At 53.2% G+C, this 18096-nt stretch overlaps 1 protein-coding gene across 1 annotated transcript in view; it reads left to right on the plus strand.

Moving 5' to 3' along the window:
* Window positions 1-6761: 6761 nt before the first annotated feature.
* Window positions 6762-18096, plus strand: part of ADAM33 (ADAM metallopeptidase domain 33) — a 31032-nt gene continuing 19697 nt past the window's right edge. Inside the window, exons 1-3 of the mRNA XM_074587192.1 lie at window positions 6762-7095; window positions 9995-10077; window positions 17085-17161. Coding sequence (XP_074443293.1) covers window positions 6969-7095; window positions 9995-10077; window positions 17085-17161 — 287 coding nt within the window. The 5' untranslated portion in view covers window positions 6762-6968. The remainder of the gene's footprint in view (window positions 7096-9994; window positions 10078-17084; window positions 17162-18096) is intronic.

Genomic DNA, 18096 nt, shown 5'->3' on the forward strand with positions numbered 1-18096 from the left:
GGTATCTGTAGTGGCTGTTTAAACTGGACGTTATTAGTGCCTGAAAGAGTGGAGGAGTCACAACTTCACCGAGCTTTCGCTTGGTTTGCTTTCTTTCTGTATAAACCAGGAGAGTCGCATCAGAAATTTTTTATGATGTTGGGGATTTTTAAGCTTTGCCTGGGAGAGTCCCTTTCACTTCATTAGATGCTTGCATGCTGACAGGGTACTTGCTTATACATTTAACAAGCACCACAGTGACAAAAGATGAAATACGAAGATTGTGGTTCTTTTGTGATAGAAGCCTGAAGTCTCAGTTTCGTTTGCTTATCACAATAGAGTTCATATGATGTATAAACAGGAAAAGACACCTGAGGAAAACGTAAGTGGGTGTGAAGAGTGGTTTCCTATTTTCTGTACTTAAGATGTTCATAGCAGTTAAGTTCAAGGAGTGGCTGTAACGGTACACACAGTTCTATGGAGGGTGAGGCACAACTCAGAGATTGTGAGCTGTTGTGTTCACTAAGGGTTTCACAGAACTTCTTGTTTCACCCCTTGGCTTGAGCCATCCAGTGGAGGCTACAGTCCAGCTCTGCCAGTTACCCCTGGAGTTCACACTAGGGTATAACGAATCAAGTCTTCAGATGATGGGAAATAATGTAATTCCCTTGAAGGTCAGTAGACCTACACTAAATTACACTGGACAGAGATTTAGCATAGTATTTTTCAAACTGTGTCCTGTGCTGCTGGTACCGCACGCTGTTAAAGCGGCCATTATATCTTACCCCAGAGTCAAGTGTGAAAATATATGCGGGTGTAAGATTTATATTTTTTCTGGATGTACTCTTCTTACCAGAATAGCATGAAAAAAACCCAGCCACCAGAAAACCATGATCTAATATGTTGGAAGGCCATATCTTGTTTGGTCTCAGAAATCTGAAGTTAAGACTGCAGGTTAAAAATAATACAGTATCACATGGCTGTGATAAATCAGCTCAGAGAATGGCTTTATCTCTTTAGACCTTTCCATGTTTCAAAATCTGTTTTTACCTATTTGTGCCTTCCACTGTCTTGTCCTTGGGATCAGTTTGGATGCAAGTTACTGCTTTGCTTTTGCTCTTCTGGGGCTAGAAAGCAGCTCTGTACGTTGCTGAAGCAGAAGGTGCTAAACCTTGCTGGTACTGGGATTTCTCATGCGATTCCCTGATATATGTATGAATAGACTTTTTCTTTGCGACAAGAAATTCAGCGGTGTTGGAGTCCTGACAAGATGTTACCTCATTGAGTGCTCACTTAAAGCCAGTTAGCTTCTTAAATATGCTTTTAAGCTTTCAACCAATGAAAAAACAAGAGTGCTTAAGGGCCCTGCTGATGCCTCAGGGGATACTTGGAAGTCTTCCTACAGCCAGATAACACAGCTGATGGTTGTTTTTATTTAAATGCCCATAGCGTTCCTGTGTGTTGCTCCCTAACAAAAGCATAGAGGCCAATAATCAAGCACATTGCGAACAGGCAGTCCATTTCAACTGGTTGGAGTACCCATCTTCCCGTAAGTAGAGTAGTACACGTTGTAAAACCTTTCAAAACAAAGGAAGAGGTGCTGCAAATTTTTTTTTTAATGTTTTACCTCACTTAAAAATGTTCACTAACTACCGAAGTAATCTAACAGTCGCTGTCATTCTGTGAGTTGTTAGAGTTGCAGCTTGTGAGCTTTAGCGACAAGTAGCTGTAATTCCTCATTTGGTGGAAATATTGTAGCATTTTGCCTTTGCAAAGGAAGAAGTATTTGCTTCTGTTAAAAAAACTTCTGTTTGGGCACACTTTAATATATCAGAATGTGTGATCTGAAGATTGTGCGTGGATGTTTTACCCTGGTCTCGAGCTGCACAAAGAGTTTGCCCTCTGGTTTATGAAGTATTGTAAAGCAAACATTCTCTTTGCTTTGCGCACAGGGGGAAGAAAAAAAAGTTTGTCAAGGAACAGTATGAGATTGTTTGACTTTTCTCCCCAGAGGACTGAGCACCTGCAATTCCAGATGAAATCGGGAGGAGCTGCAGCTTCTCAGAACCTCTGAAAATTAGGTCCCGTGTGGCCAGGTTTAAAGGAGGCAGGTCTCCTCCTCAGCCCTGTACTCTAACAGCGTTATGGTCCATCCTTCTCGATTCCTTCACAAGGGATGTATCGTCCATCCTTCTCTTGATTTCTTCATGAGGGATACTAGTGAAGCTGACTTACAGCCATTCCACTACTATTCCTTGTTGTCATCAGGTCAGATAAAGCTTGTGCTGGGTGCAAAACATCCAGTGTTTATAGTTTGATGGAAGGAGGCTGTTGACATTTGGAGTCATTGCTTCCAACACGCAAAACTTTTTTGAAGAACTCAGGAAATTGTGCTTGTCTTGTGTTGATTCTGGAGTGGAGTCATCTCTCCTTAATCCACTGCTATACAAAGACTTTTAGGGTAAATTCTGCAAGTCTTTGGAAGTTTAAAGAGGGCAGAACTATTTTTTTTTTTTTTTTTAACCCTACAGGAGCAGGCTTTTGTTATCAGCTAATTAGAAATGGGCTTTGATCAGACTTTGCCATGCCCACCCTGCACAATGATTATTGCGTAGATGCCAAATGCATGTTTGAGTCTCACCAAAAGGCCAGTTATCATAGCTGGTATCTCAAAAACTGGGAAGGGGCAGCACAGTTGTCTGTTGAGCTGTCTCCAGAAACTGAAAGCAGCTTTGATCTAGTACTGTTGTTCATTTGTACCTTGTTCATCACCAAGTAAATAAAATGTCTGGTCTTTTGCTTCGGACTGGCTGTAGATGTGCTGTCTACAAACTGAACTTGAAGTGGGAAGAGTGAAGGATGTGGGGGTGCGGTGGACAAGGCAAGGAAACCTCAGAGAAAAGGGGTGTAAAAAAGCCACCGTATGCTTTGAAAGGTTCCTTAGTTCAAAAAAAGAGGCTTGTTTGCCCTTCAGAAACACCTTCCATTTCCTCTTTCGTGATAATATTCCCTAGTTGTACCTTTTGTATTCCATCCTGGTGAACCTTTTATAATAACATGGTAAGTCCTTTGGTTCTTGATGGATGTTTTTGGAGTCCCTTCTATGGAGAACCAGTCTCAAGTTAGAGCTTTGCCGCATCAGGCAGTGATGGGGGAATGTGTGAGGAGCTTGAGCAGATGCTGTTTGGCACATGTTCTCTCATCACTGGTAACTGGAAAGATCACCGTGGAAACCAATTGCAAGGATCATGTGGGGAAAAAAAAAAAAATAGTCGAAGTGTGGAACTTCCTTGGAAAAGAAAAGGTCCCCACAGAACATAGTCGTGTTACTGTGTGTGTGTTTTGATATGCCTGGTCCAGAGTGGTTGACTCCTGGAGGACTACTTCCCTGAAGGACTTCTGCCTTTGTCGGTGGTAAATTTGTTAGTGGATGTGCCTGCAGGAGAATGCAACTGAGCGACTTTGAAGAGGAGGACGCTGAAAAGGAGATTTGCCCTGTGCAAAAGCAGGTAAGCTACTGGCTTCCGCTTATTTGTGAGAGCATCCTGGTTTATAATTCACTATAATTCACTCTTCCTGAAACAATACCCTAATAAAGAAAATACTTCCTGACTGGCTGTTCGTTAGTCCAGATCAAACTTTAATCCAGTAAAGAAGATCTTAATATATTGCTTCCTTTATGCTGCGTTTATTAGTTGGCCAGCTGGGCAACTGTACTTCTGTAAAGTGTAAAAGTGTAGCATGAAGTCATTGGACATGTTCGTCGTAGGCTTGGGGAAGGAATTCAGCTGAACTGCTGTAAATGGAAAAGACACAATTCTTTCACACAAGCAAGGTTTGAAAGTCAAACTTTTATTAATATTTTTCTCCCTACATCAGCAGATAAATGAATTCTCCAGGCCAAATTAGACCCTGCGGGAGGGTGAATGACCGCCGCATGACAAATGAAAGCCATGTTGATTAATATTCTTCTGGAAGGCACTCAAATTCCACGGTGATGAGGACAGTTGTGAGAGGTCTTGATAGGGGAGAAGGACGTGTTTTTTTTTTTTTTTTTAATACAATCTAATTTTATTCATGTACCCACGTGCTGCAGCCCTGTCTCTGTCTAGCTTTATCAGAAGCTACTTCAAACTCGTCTTCATGATGCAAAACAAAGGAGAAACTCCAGATCACTTTCCCCAAGTTGCGTTGGCTCCTTTACCCAAGTTCAATTCAGTACGTCCCATGAATCACTCTGCTCTAGGGGGCTTGCTGCTGGCTGCTGCCAAGTCTCCTTGAGTCATCTGCTGAGTAGCCAGCCCTGGCCTTCCCCTGGAGAAGAGTAAGTCTTTTGGACTGTGAGACTTGCTGGTTGTATCTGGAGCACGTAAAAAGCCAGCTACGCTCTGTGGTCTCTGGAATGCCTGTGCATGAGAAGCTGAGTTCCTGTGGCATTGTGTGCAGGTTGAATAGTCATTTTAGTGGGAGATTATGTGAAACTGGGTCTAAGGAGACTTTTTTTTGGTCTATCAAGGTACATATTTTATGAATGGCATAGAGTTGTTTTACTACATCACAGTTGTCCTTGTCCTTTGCAGAAGGACCCATAACGGACAAAGACTTTGTGTGGACAATGCAGTGGTGGAAGACTCAAAGTGTAGGTTCCTGGGATATCTTTGAGCACACCTCCTGTGCTTGTGCAACTCGATGTGCTGGTTGTCTTCTTCATGACTATGAAGAACGAGTGCCTGGGAGGACAGGAGCATGCTGAAAATAGATACCAAGGGGCTCTCCCTGTCTTTAATTCCATGTTTGTGAGTGATTCCCCCGCCCCTGCTTCACATATGCTGCTCTTGGCTTACACTGGGACGCAGAAATCCCGGATCTCAGCCTCAGCTGCCACGCTGCGTGACCCAGCTGCAGATCATGGTCGGGTGCCACAGCTTCTGTAGGCTTTTGTCAGCAGAGATATCAAGTGATCGAGGCTGTAGACGGGGGAAAGAACGCCTGTTCCTTTGCACAAAACGACCTTTTATAAGCTGCTCTGGATAACCACCAGCCATTGTGATCCCCAGCCCCATGCAGGTCCATGTACTTCTCCATGGCCAATGGCTACAGTCACATTCCCTGTGCTGGTGGAAAGCAGAGGCTTTTGCCTTCACATAAGCTGAGACTGCGCTACTTTCAGTAGTTTGCATTGGTTGAGAAAGAGGAGGAATGAGGAAAAATATCACGTAACGTAGTAGCGGTGAAGCTATGCCACGGTGACGGGCTGCTGGGGGAAGACTGGAGCCTGTCAGCTGCCCAGGGTTTCCTTGGCTTACGGTCCCTACGCTATCCCAGCCCCTGGCTCACCCCTCTGCAGAATCCTGGCCACCAACTGCCCTTTCTTGGAAAGACGTTCGCAGCGTTCAGCAGCTCTGCACAGCCTCGTTCCTCTGGACCTAGCTGCTGATGGTTTCCTGATGGCTGAAAGCCATCATTTGAATCTCTCCTAGTTATGTGCCAGGCTGCTGATTTACAGCTGCTCTGATGAACTTCCACTGAGCTGTGTGGATCCAAGAAAGGACTGCAATGCCCTTTGTTTTTCACCGCACTTCCACAGGTTTATTCTTTGGAGTGACTTTATATTTTCCAGCGTTTGTCCTCTTGTGGAAGTGGTGGGACCTGCGCAGCCTTTCCATGGTGAGCTGAAGCAGGAGACCATCTTCAAGCTTCAGTGAGTCCTTTCTCGTGCTCTGCAGAGCTTGACCCAGAAAGGGGGGAAGATGCTTGGGAGATTCTGTGGTGAGAGTGAGATGCTGCTAAATGGCATTAACCCACCTGAAAAAAGGCTGTATCTGAGGCTAATGGGCGCTTGAAGGTGTTGCCAAGCTGGCTGGGGAAGACTTGCTAAGACTCGCTAATGCTGTCCAGATGTTTGCATCTGCTGGTTGCATCCCAGGGCCCTGTTAACAGGACCTCAACACGTGTTTGAGTGCCAGGAGGGCTCCGACTGTGCTGCTGCCTGGGCTGTGCTATTTGGATTTGCCCTTTGTGTTGGGAAACCCCAGCAAAGTCTCCTCTCCCTTCCTCTGCTGAAATGTCACCTTGGGCAGGCTCACCCAGAGCTCCCTAGAGCACTTCGGGTAAGGGTGTCTTGCAGCTGCCTCTATTTTTAGAGTAAAATCATTTCACAAAGCTTTAATTACTGGTGTTAATCAATATTATTATTCGGGCTTCAGTAGCTATTGGTGAATCCTTGCCCTGGACTCAGGAGGAGAAGTTAGGTAACGCCAGGAGAGGACCCAAACAGGCTGAAGCAGAGCAGGGACCGTGCTCTGTGTGTGTGCAGGAAGGAAAGTGAGCCGCACCCCAGCCCCAGGCTGCCCGGGTGGGGCAGTGAGCTGTGCCACCCCCCCCCCAACTTTGATGGGGCTGGATGCTGGCACCCATCTCCTGTTAGAAAAAAAAATAAATTAATCACAATCACAAGTGTGGCGGGTATTGAGGGCCATAGACTTGTCTCTCCTCTGTCTCACCCTGGTGGGATGGATGGAGTTATTTAATTGCCTTCCCCCACATCCCTCTCCCTGTGCCCCCTCGCTTCTCCCCCCGCAGGAAGGGGGTGAAGCGGCGGCGGGGAGCCCGGGAAGGGGTGTGGGGGGGTCGGCGGCTGCCGTCCCGGCTGCGGCGGGATGCCCCGGCGGGGGGAGCCTGGGAGCAGCCTTCTCCTCCGGTCTGGTTTTCATTAAGCGGCCCGGCTGGGCCAAGAAACACAGCAATAAATAAAAGCGAACAATGCCGGCCCCCTCCCTCCCGCCGCCCCCTCCAGCCGCCCAGCCCAGGACGCAGCCGGGCGCCTGGGAAAGGGGGCTCCGGCCGCCGGCGAGCGGGGCCGGCCGGGGCGAGTGAATGGGGCTGGCGGGGGGAAGCCGGGCGGAGGGGAGGGGACCCGAGAGCATAAGAGGGGAAGGCAGGGCCGGCGGCGGCGAGCAGAGGCGGTGACAGCCCCGGGGAGCGCCGGCATGGCCGGGCGGGCCCCCCGCAAGCCCTGCGGCCGAGGGGGCTTGGCCGCTTTTTGGGGGAGCCGCGTCTTCTTCCTGGGGTGGCTGCTGCTGCTCCCCGCGCGGGGGGATGCTTCTGGACCGCGAGGTAAGGGGAGGGGGGCGAGCGGGAGGCGCACCCCGGGTTCCTCCCGCGGGGAAGGGGGTGCGGGTGGGGGGTACCCCGGAGCTTGCAGGGGAAGAATGGATGTGGATCTAGGGGGGGCGGTGGTGCTGGTGGGGGTGTCGCGTCCCTGGGCTCGGAGCGGGGGAGGCTGTGGGCAGCGTTCCCTCCCTCCTGCCCTATCGCCCTGCTGGGGATGTGCCCCCCAAATTCCCCCTCTCAGCGGGTCCTCCAAGCCCCATCCCAGCGCTGCCCGGGCCAGAGCGGCCGGACTCTGCACTATGACTCTATATGGTCTGGTTGGGATGGGAGGGCTGGGACCGGCCAGCCCCCCCCCCGGGAGAGAGGATGGATTCAGGTCCTCACCCCACTCTGCTCCTCCAGCACCCCCAGAAGGGCTGAGACCTCCCTCGTCTCCCCATCCCGAGCCTCCCTTGGGTCCCTGGGGCTGTCCCAGCTCCGTGTGGTGGCACCTTGAAAGGGAGCTGGCAGTGGCTTGTGTTTTGGGGTGAAACTTGGCTTTTACCACAAATGAGGAAATACATGATTTTCTACAGTGGTTCCTATTGCTTTTCAAATGTGTGCGGGGGGGGGGGGGGGGTTGCCAGGTTGGGTTCAGCCTCCTGTAGTCTCTCTTCTCCATCCCTAATTCCTTCCACAACCCCACCATGAAGATGGTGTTGATGCCTCTCCATGCAAAGCACAACTTTTATTTTTTTTTTTTTTTTACTTTCGAGCTTTGCTGGGTTCTCTCCTGCTGCTGCAAATAAGTTTTCCAGCAACTCCGAGAGAGACCCGGGCGATCTGCGCAGCTGGGAGAGGGTGGTGGGAGCCAGAAACCTCTGTTTGGGTTAAAGAAGAAAGAAGGAGCAGACGCTGCCCGCTTCGGCTGGAGCCTGGGCGCTGCGGGGCTCGGCTTCAGGCTCGGGCATCCCCCAAACGCGGGGCTGTCCGGCTGCAGCGCTGCAAACATCTTAAACGCCAAAGCAATGCTGTTCCCGACAGAGCGTTCCCAGAAAGGGCTGGGAATGAGTGTGTTTAAGGGAAAAAAAGAGAAGGGGGGGGAGGGGGCAGTGAGAAACCGTCTCTACGCTACATTTGGATTTATTTGACTTAAATTTTTAAGGCCGTATCTCATGTTCTGATTCTCTCCGATTCCCAGCAAAAGCTATAGTCAAAACAGCGAGAAGCTTAATATAATAACCAAGAGGTTTTTACGACGTGGCCTGAAGCCCAGCCCCATAATCCCTGCAGAACGGCTGCCCCTCGTGTCCCATCCCCTCCCCAGACAGCGTGGGAGAAAGACGGGCTTTGCAGCAAGCGGGGAGAGGCAGCGTCTCCCTGTCCGTCTCCCTCCGTAGCAGTCAGCGAATTAGAAATAGGGATATTTTTTGACCCCTTTTATCTGTAACGGGAAGGCAGCAAACCCCGCTGGAGCTGCCCACCCTTCGTGGCTGGACGCAAGTCGCATCGCGGCCACGTCTCATTTTCCCCACCAGAAAACAAGGCTTATACATGGCTGCGGGGTTGGTGGGCCTCGCTAACGCTTTTGGAGGAGGTGAGGAGAAGGAAACTGGGATCGTGCCACCACCTTATCTACAGTTATTCCTGGAATCTGATTAAATGCTATATATAATGAAAGCTGATTAAATGCCATTGCACGATAGTGCCGGGTGCGTCCCAGGGCCTCGTGGGACAGACATGGCCGGGCTGGGGAGCTCGATCACGTTAAAACACTCGATCTGCAGTTCCCAACCAATAACTCCATCTTTTTTTTTCTTTTTACTTTTGAATAACTTCATCTTTCCTCAAGCCAAATCCCCCTAGATAGATGCAAGGAGGGAACCAAAACAAGCATATAAAATTATAAAGCCATAAGCCCTGTTATTACACTCCCTTCGTAAATAACTTCGCCCTTTGCCGGGGAAGGTTACTAGGGCCAGGCTTTCACTGACAACATTTGGCTTGGCAAGGGGGTCCACCCCTTGACATTTTTGCTAGACCTCATCCCCTCTCCGTAGCATCTTCAGATTTTATTTTTTTTTCTGTTGCTGTCCTGGCTTAAGTCACCAGTAGCTGCTCACTCTGCTGCAATCAAATATGGCCGCATTGTTTAGGAAAAAAAAAAAATCTTAGAAAGTCTGCCTGTCTCTGGTTGAGCCAAGGAATTGCTTGTACTGCTCTGCCCAGGGGAGCTGGGATGGCTCAGAGAAACCCATAATGTGCTGCAGCTATTTTAGCTCCTCTGCTCCCTGCTCGAGTCCAGCTGTGGCGGGGAAGATGATGGCTCGATTTCTGGGTGATGGAACCACACTTCCCTGTCCCATAAATGATGACGATCAATGGTGTTAAAAGCATAAAGCCAAAAAAAAAAAAACCACCAACCCAAAAGAAAGCTGTTTGTGTGATTCAGGAGAGATGGAGCAGGTGTGTGGATGCGCTGCTGCCTGCGCAGCCCCTACCCTCACCCCGGGCTGGGGTGCTCTGGGGGTGCTCCATGGGGTTTGCCTGAGCTGGTTGGTGGTGGCCAGGATGAAAGCGGGGCCAGGGAGGGGACGCCCATGTGGCAGTGGCTTCTCCAGGTGGGGTTTGAGAGGATTTAGGCTACCACTTTGGGATCTGGGTGGGCAGCAATGCTCTGGGGAGGTTTCCAGCAGCAAGGCTGGGCCAGCGATGAGGGTGCTGGCCTGGGGAGGGGGCAGTGCTTTGGCTTCATGCCATGTTCATCCCCCAGAAACTCCTAAGAGGTGCCCTGGATGTTGCCCAGAGACCCCAGCTCTCTCTCTTCCCCTCCATTTCTCTCTTGAGGTGGTTGCGGAGGAGCTGCCGCTCTCAGGGGCTTGCAAGGTCTGTTCATGCGCTCACCAGGTCTTCTTTTTCCCAGGGTCACTGTCTCATGGAGAACGGGTCACCCCACACTGGCTCCTTGGGGGCCGTACCAGACGAGCCGTCAGCCTGGATGAAAAGGTAAGGGCAGAGATGGTTCCCCTCCCCTGCACTGCGCAGCCGGGTCCTGCACCCAGAGGTCCTCATGGTGGGACTTGGATGGACATGTTGACTTTGTGGGTCCCATGAGCAGAGTACGGAGTTTATAGGACCCATCACCCTGTTCAGGTGATGAACAAGGAAAGCAGAGGAGGCAACAGTGAGTTAATTAAATGTGATCTTAACTATTGGGTAGTAAGAAGGATGGCCAAGAGCTATAGAGTGAGTGGAGATGAGCTGGGCAGTTTGGAGACAGAGAGGGAGGTAATTCATCAGACTGAAGGTTTGGCCAGAACAGACAGACCAGCAGTATTAGCTAAAGGGAAAGTGCTGCAAGACTTAAGAGCAATATCCTTGGGATGACTGCGAAGAAGCCAGGCATGGGCTGTGGGGAGGAGAGGACATCTCTTCCCAGGGCTGCTCTGCTGGCCGTTGCACCCTCTCCACCACCCCCACTGTCTCCAGCTCTGCTTTATGAGGTGCTTGTGGTGACCCTTGCCTGGGTTTGGCACCTTGCCGGGCTCTGGGGTCAACTGGCTCCGCAGCTGCCCATCGGCCGCAGCAGCTGGTCCTCGTACTCAGCAGCTGGGAGAGTCTCAGGGGCTATGGTCTCCTACGGGGCAGATCAAATCGCTTCCCCGCAGAACAAGCACCAATGTGGATGGTTGTGGGAAACCGTTGTGTTTTGGGGACTGAGCAGATTCGCTGCTGAGAAGACCTTCTCTGGTGGCATCTCACTGGAGCGGGGGCTGAGGACACAGCTTTGAGGTGCCTCCAAGTGAGACCTCCTTCATCCAGGCAGGAGATACTGCGGGGGGGAGTCAGCCCAGCTTCCCAGCGGTGAAAGCAAAGAGGGGATTTGTGCTGCCCTGCCTCCTCGGAGCAGTATCATTCCCATCGGCACTGGCTGCTGGGAATCATGTTTCTCCGGTAGCTGAAATAACCCATCGTGTTGGGGATGCTGTGGTCAGCCTGTAGAAATGTCCCCTCTCTTCCTAGCAGCCCCGTATCGGTCTATATTTAAGTTGGATGGCAGTCGAGACGGGGAATGCATGGCAGTGGGAGGATTATTTATACTCTCACTAATACCCCGCTGCCCAAAATTGTGCTGGGTGGGTGCAAATCGTGGACACGCGTCGGGTTTTGATATTCACCAGGGGACCCTGGGGGCAGTAGGACTGGGATGGCCATCGGCTGGGGACAGGGTGGCTGGGTAGGTCCCAGTGTGTTTCCTGGCATCTGCTCTGCGTCCGCTGGCTCCAGCCAGCCCGAAACAAGGAGGCTCCTGTTCCTTGGAGTGGGGGGAAGGCAGGGAGAGGGAGGGTGGTCGCAGCCGGGAGTGGGGAGGCTTTGTGGGGGAAAGATGGTGGTAACCAGACAAAGGATGGGGTAGGAGAGAGCGGGCTCCCCGCTTGCAGACAGAGCCCTGAACCGGCCCTTTTTGCCCTGGTACTGCTGACGTGTGTATTTTTAGGATCGATTTAGCCCGTCCCATCCCCGCCCTGCCTCCTCCTGCCCTCCAGCAGAGATCCTGGAAATAAATACGGCTGTGTGGTTGCTGCCAGCCCACTCTGTTTGTCCAGGCATGGCTGGCTTTCGGGGTGGGTGTCTGCAAGGACACAACATCCGAGTGTGTGAAATGATGGGTTCAAGCGTGGTGACCGCCCCGAGGCTCCTCCGTCCTTTCTCCTCTGGGTGCTACTCCTCTGCGCAGCGGGTGGGATGCTGAGGGGTGGCCCGTGCCACAGTCCCGGGGGACATCACTGCATCTCCTTTCCCTCTTCCCAGAGGAGCTAGATGGAGCCGGTGGGAAGAGGAGGAGGATGGTGGTGGTGGCCCTGTGGTCCCATCGTGTGCGGGCTGGCACGGCGCTGGGCGGGCTGGACCCTGCCTCCCCCCTCTACACCCTCCTCTCTCCTATTGTTTGGGGCTGAACTCCCCGCGGGCTCGACGGCTCCCTGCACACATGGAAGCGATTTTGGAGAGGCCGAGGAGGAGGTCGTGGGGACCCTGATTGCAAACAGCTCCCTCGTCACCGCTGGCTTGGGGTGGGATCCTGCCCCGCTGCTGCCGGCATCCTCCTCCTCCCACTCCTTCCTCCCGGCTCAGGTCACGGAGCAAAGGCTGCCAGAGCTGACTGTGGGCTTTTCCAGTCCTTTGGGGCTGGAAATGGAGGTTGTGCCCAGCATGCTGGCCCAGGTGTTCCACCAGTATCCAGCTACGAAGCACGGGAGTCCCCCGTCCCCACCCTGGGGACCAACAGAGCCTGTTGTGCTGCCTGTGGTGTTCCCTGCCTTATTTCTTTCCCTTTGGAATTGCCTTTTCCCAAGCATGGTTTCTTGCTGCAATGGTTTTAAACTGAAAGAGCGTAGGTTTAGATTGGACGTAAGGAAGAAATATTTTACACTGAGGGTGGTGAGATACTGGACCAGGTTGCCCAGAGAAGTTGTGGATGCCCCATCCCTGGAAGTTTTCAAGGCCAGGCTGGATGGGGCTTGGAGCAACCTGGTCTAGTGGCAGCTGCCCTGCCCTTGACTTTGAAGATCCCTTCCGAGCCAAACCATTCTGCGATTCTGTGATTCTATTAATCACAAGGTCTGAGGAACATCGAGGCAGAAGAGCCCCTCAATCTTCCTCTGGGTCTCTTCTGGCACCCTATCCCTGTATGGGAATGCACCTTGGCACCGATGAAGCATCCTTCCACTCACTGCTACCCTGACACTGCGGAATCATCTGCTGGGTCCCTGGAGCAACCAGTGTCTCCCTGTCCTGGGGGTGGGACGTGGCTGTCCCCTCACCCTTGCTGATGAACACTTGGAGCATTCCCTCTGGCCGTGGTCGGGGCTGTCCCTCCCCTGGCCCTGCAGCGTGGGCCCCTCCCCTGAGAGCATCACATCCATGAGGGGTCACAGCCCTGCTCCCGGAGGAGGAAGGGAGGAGGACCACCAGGTGTCGAGGACACGCACTCCTGCAATCTGTTTCCTGCAGGGAAGCCCTTTTCCCTTGGCAACGTGTGGCAGGACTGAGCAAAGTCCCTGAGCCAAGTTTGCTTCAAAACAACCAAAATCCTGCCTCTGTCTCCAGGGCCTGTACTACCCTGGTTCCTTCAACTGCCCTGGAGCTGGCTGCCCCCAGGATGCTTTTCCAGTGAGCGGCTGGAGCAAGAGGCTTGTCCTTGACATCTCGGATCGCGGTCCCGATGCGTGTTTAGGACAAGGCAAGGCAGTCCCCAAGCTGTGCTCTTCCAATCCTAACTGTGCTGCTGGGATCCAGCTGCCTGGGGAGGACCTGGCTCAGCCGTGATGCTCCAGCTGCAAAACCCATCACCAAATCCTCCAAGGAGCATCTCCTGGTAACTCTGAGCCCCGTCTTCCTCGTTACGTCCAGGCTTGTATGCGCTTACTTAGGCAATTGGGGCTTGTGGGACCTGCCCGAGCAGATGGCTGGGCTGTGATTTGGATGTGGCTTTTGGATTTGGGCTTAACTAGTGATTTCCCAAGGAGCTCAGTGCTCTCTGAGCCCGCTCCCGGGTGAGCCGCTCTCCTGCAGGGCAGCGGGGGATTCTCAGCAAGGGCGGAGGAGGGAGCCTGGGCGAGGAGGATGGCCAGGAGCCGTGGGGAAACAAAGATCGTCTTTCCCCTCGAAGAGCAACGCAAACCCCTTGGCCTCAGCTCCCCTGCAAACATCGCTGTGGTTTTTCTGATCAGCAGATTGAAAAAGGAAAATAGACTTGGACTCGGCCCAGCAGGTCATCTGGGTTGTTCGCAGGCTTGGTCCTGGCCAGGGCAGATTTCATCCCAGCTGCTCTTGGCCTCTCCCAGCCCAGCCCCTGGTGGGACTGGCTTTGCTGGGATGTCCTGGAGAGGGGTCACCACCTCCACATCCAGCCAGGGTCAAGGGAAGGTGGTTCCTGCAGCCTGTGGCGGAGACTTACGCATGCTTTTCGTGGCCACTGGAGAAACAAGGTGGTAGCGTTTGGATGAGGGAGGAAGATGCTGGAGCCCAGGATGATGCTGGTGCCTGGGAAGGTGCCGGAGCCCAAGAAGATGCTGGAGCCTGGGGGTGATGCTGGAGTCCAGGAAGGTGCTCATCCCTGCTCATTCAAGGTGCACAATATCTTGACTGGCAGCTCTTGGGGACCCAACTGCCTGGCAGTTAGACTCAGGGCAAAATTATCAGTGTTTAATTAATGCAATAACCTTTCCTGGCCTTAGAGTTGGGTTTTTTGACTCCTACCTGTCGTGAGTGGTGCTCGCACCCTCTTTCTCCCTCATCTTACTCCTTGCTATTTATTTCTCCAGGGGCTGAGCTGGTTTCAGCCCATCACAGCTGAAACCAGGATCCGTCCCGAGCTCCCCACTGCCTCTACACGTGCTCTCTGGGGAAACTGAGGCATGGGGAAGGGGACAGCTTGCTATGTACCACCTCGCGGGGGTTGGATGCAGACCCCATTAGCAGTGGTTTGTTTTCCAGCCTTTGGCAGCCTGGGAGACAGGACGGTGCGTGAACGGGGAGCTGTGAATGCAGGGATAACCCTGCACACACACATGTCCCTTTAAGACGGCAGCTGGGAAAGAGCATTTTGCCAGTAAAGGCCCTTAAGTCGAGGCAGGGAGTAATTGCTGGGGAATTCAAAACCGGGAAGGAGCGGCAGGGACTTGGGGAGGGGGAGGAGGAGATGGGCTGTGGGGAGAGGGTGTTAGGGAGATCAGAGACGGGGAGAAACAGGCTTGAAAAAAGGGAGGGCGAAGAGGGGGGAAAGAAGGGAAATGGCAAGAAAAATGTACAGACCATGTTTGGCCAGGGAGTGATGTTTGTATAAGATCATGTTCTAAAAATACAGCCCGTTCCCACCATCGCCGAAGGAGGGGAGCCCTCTGCCCCGGCTTCCTCCTCCCGGCATCACACAGGGCCCCTCGCTGGGAGCGGGGACCGTGGCCGTGCCGTGCTCGTGCCAAAGGGGCTCACTGGGAAGTGGCAGGGCCTTGTAACCGGCTTGCTTTGCTGTTTGGTTTGGGGTATTTTTTGGTTTATTTTATTTTATTTTTTTAAGTGCTGTGTCTGGTCTCCTTTTTTGGAGCTGGGAAGATGGTGTTGGAGGCAGAGGAGGGGCTCGGCTGGCCCCACTCCATCACCGTGTCCCCATGCTGTTATGGGCTGGGGTGTCTGGCACCTCCCCGTCCTTAGGAAACGGGGCCATAAGGGCTCAGACCCATGTGTCTCCTTGGAGCCAGAAGCATCCATGTGGCCAATTTGAGCAGCGTAATGGGGTCCCTCCATCCCTGGAGCTCAATTTGGGGTGGCCTGTAAGGAACACCCATCTTGGGAGCACAAACCCCATGTCCTGGGGTGCAGCAGCGGTGGTACTCGGCTGTCCTGCACCAAAACGCTTTGTCCTGTGATGCTGCCCCTTAAAAGCAGGATGGTCGCCAGGAGGGTGGCCCTGGGGCTGCCAGGCTGGAGGTCCCCCAGTGTCCCCGGTGCCCAGGATGCGGGGTAGGGATCAGGGTGCAAAGCCTTGCTGGCCATCTTTATAGGATGAGAGGGGACAGCGGGATTTGGCTTCTGTTTTAGCCCAAGCTGTGAATCGCCCAACTTTACCCCCGCCCCGCTGCATTCCTAGTGACCGGCTGCAAAACCCTGTGATGCTAAGAGCAGCCGAAGCCAGAGCCTTGCGGGGATGGCTCCTTCCTCTCCCCTTTCCCTCCAGAGCTGGAAGAAACTTGCCAGCTCATGGCCAGGGTACCGGAGCCCTGCGGCGGATCCCGAGCACGGGGCTGAGGGCTGTCAGCCTGCTGGGCTCCATGCATCCGTCATGGATGGGGAGGGACTCAGCGAGGGAGACAGAGCCAGACACGCCGGCTGGGCCGTAAACAGTGCCATGCTTTTAGTGTCTCCAGTGCTGGAGCTGGGGAAGGGATGTGGGGACATCGGAGGAGGGCTGCACGTGTGGGCTCCAGCCCATCCTGTCACGTGCAAACGAGCCGTGCTGGTGTGGATCCCTGCGTAGGGTTCCCATTTAATGCCCTCCAAAGTGAGGGAGTGTGTAAAACCGCCGGCATCCTGGGGAAGCTGAGTCAATCATTTCCTCTTACTGCCCTACGGTATTTTTAACAGTGCAGTTATCCGGTGCCTGGGCGGTTGCTATTTATTTCCGTACCCTGCAGGGGTGCATGCAGGTGCCGACCCACCCAAGAACCAGCCTCTGCAAGATCCAGCTCAGGATCTCTGGTGGGGTGAAGCTGCAGTGGGACAGAGCACCCAGAGACTCCATTTGGGATGCTCAGGGCACTGCTCCCGATCCTGTATGCCATATCGGTTCTCTCTTGCTGCCTTTTTCTGGGGGAGCTGCCAGCAGATTTGGGATTTGCTTTCTCACCCCCTCTCTTGCGGGGTGAATCCCAGTGTGAATCCTCTTTTATCTGCTGCTATTCATGGGAAACCAAGAGGAGGGTTTATTTCTCACCTTCCATGGGCTTGTGGCAGGGGATGGAGTAGGTGGAACAGATCCATGGAGGAGAGGCTGGGATGTGCCATGAGCTGGGGAGCAAAGGAAGGTGCTGGGGACAGGGATGGACAGAGGAGATGGTGATGGTGCTCGGTGGGAACAGCACAGGGTGCCTCGTGGTCCACTGCCATGGCTGAGCTTTTGGGAGGTGAGAGGTGGTGTAGGATGTCCCCAGCAGAGTGGCTGGGGATGTTCAGGGACCTCCTGTCCCCCATGTCCCCACTCACACCCACCCCTGCCCTGCGGCACACATTCTCTCATTGCTCCCTCTGCATTTCTGCAGTTGGAGAAGCAGCTCCTGCTTTTACAAACAGGGACGGTGCTCAAAATCCATTGCATCTGCTGCCTGTGTTGTTGTGTTGCTAACGCAGCAGTAGGTCCTACCATAATACAGGTAGGCAGTAGGATGGACAGGCACCCATCTGGCAGCATCCTGGACTCCGTTTTTTCTAATTCCATTCCTCCTTTGCTTCCTCCACAGGTGCCGGCGCCTGCCCGAGCAAAGGTGGCGGTGATGGCTGAGGGCAGAGAGCTCGTCCTGGTGCTGGAGAGGAACCAGTAAGTGTCGGGGCTGGGGCTGGGGAAAGGGAGTTGGGTATCCCTGGCATGGTCCCACCTAGAGCAGTAGTATCCTGGCTGTCCTGTCCTGCCCACAGTGGAAGGGACGGCCCAGTGTGGCTTCCTGCCAGCTGCAGCCAATGCATCAGTTTGGGCTGAAATGCTCCTTTTTCCACTGCCCACACCCGTGTTGTGCAGGAAGCAGCCTTGGCTCGATGCCACGGTGCAGGACCCAGTATGGGTGAAGGTGGTGTGGGGTGCTTAGGGGATTGAGAGAGAGATGCCAGGTAGAGCGTCAGCCGGATGGGGGACTCTTGGGCTGCCATCCCGCTGGTAGGGCTAATCCTGTGAGGTCTTTGGAGGTATCTTATGGTGGGAAATGCTGACTGCTGGCAGTGATTTGGAAACCTCTGCTGCTTTTCTGCTGGACTGATTTTGGGGTTGGAAGCCTGGCACCATTCCTGGGTGACCTTGCCATGTAGCCTCACTTGACCCTTTCTGGGAGAGAACAATCATCTCCATCTTCTGCCCTGCTCTCCTTACCCCTCTCCCTAAGACTTTGTCCCGTTTTGGATTCAGGTCCCTCCTGGTGCCAGGTGGCCCCATGGTGGGGCAGGGCAAAAAGCTGATCTTTGCAGGACGGGCTTCTGCTTCCACTTCTGCTTCTCACCAGCAGCTGTGGGAGGCTTGTGCCTGGCAGAGCTCTCTTCCTGATGCTGTTTGGGTACAAAAGCAGCCACCACGGTGTCTCCCAAACAACCCTGCCAGGCAGCAGGTCCCAGCGACCTGCAGAGTGGCTTTTGGTGTGCAGGAAGGAGAACTGGGGAGTTGCCATGCATGTTGTGGTTTAGGACTGTGGGCAATGGGGGGGTTGGCAGGGGGGGTTGAGAGCTCAAGTGCAAAACTTAGCCTTGTTTCTAGCTGGTGCATCAGGC

This window comes from Larus michahellis, chromosome 5, assembly GCF_964199755.1.
Source record: "Larus michahellis chromosome 5, bLarMic1.1, whole genome shotgun sequence".
Taxonomy (NCBI): domain Eukaryota; kingdom Metazoa; phylum Chordata; class Aves; order Charadriiformes; family Laridae; genus Larus; species Larus michahellis.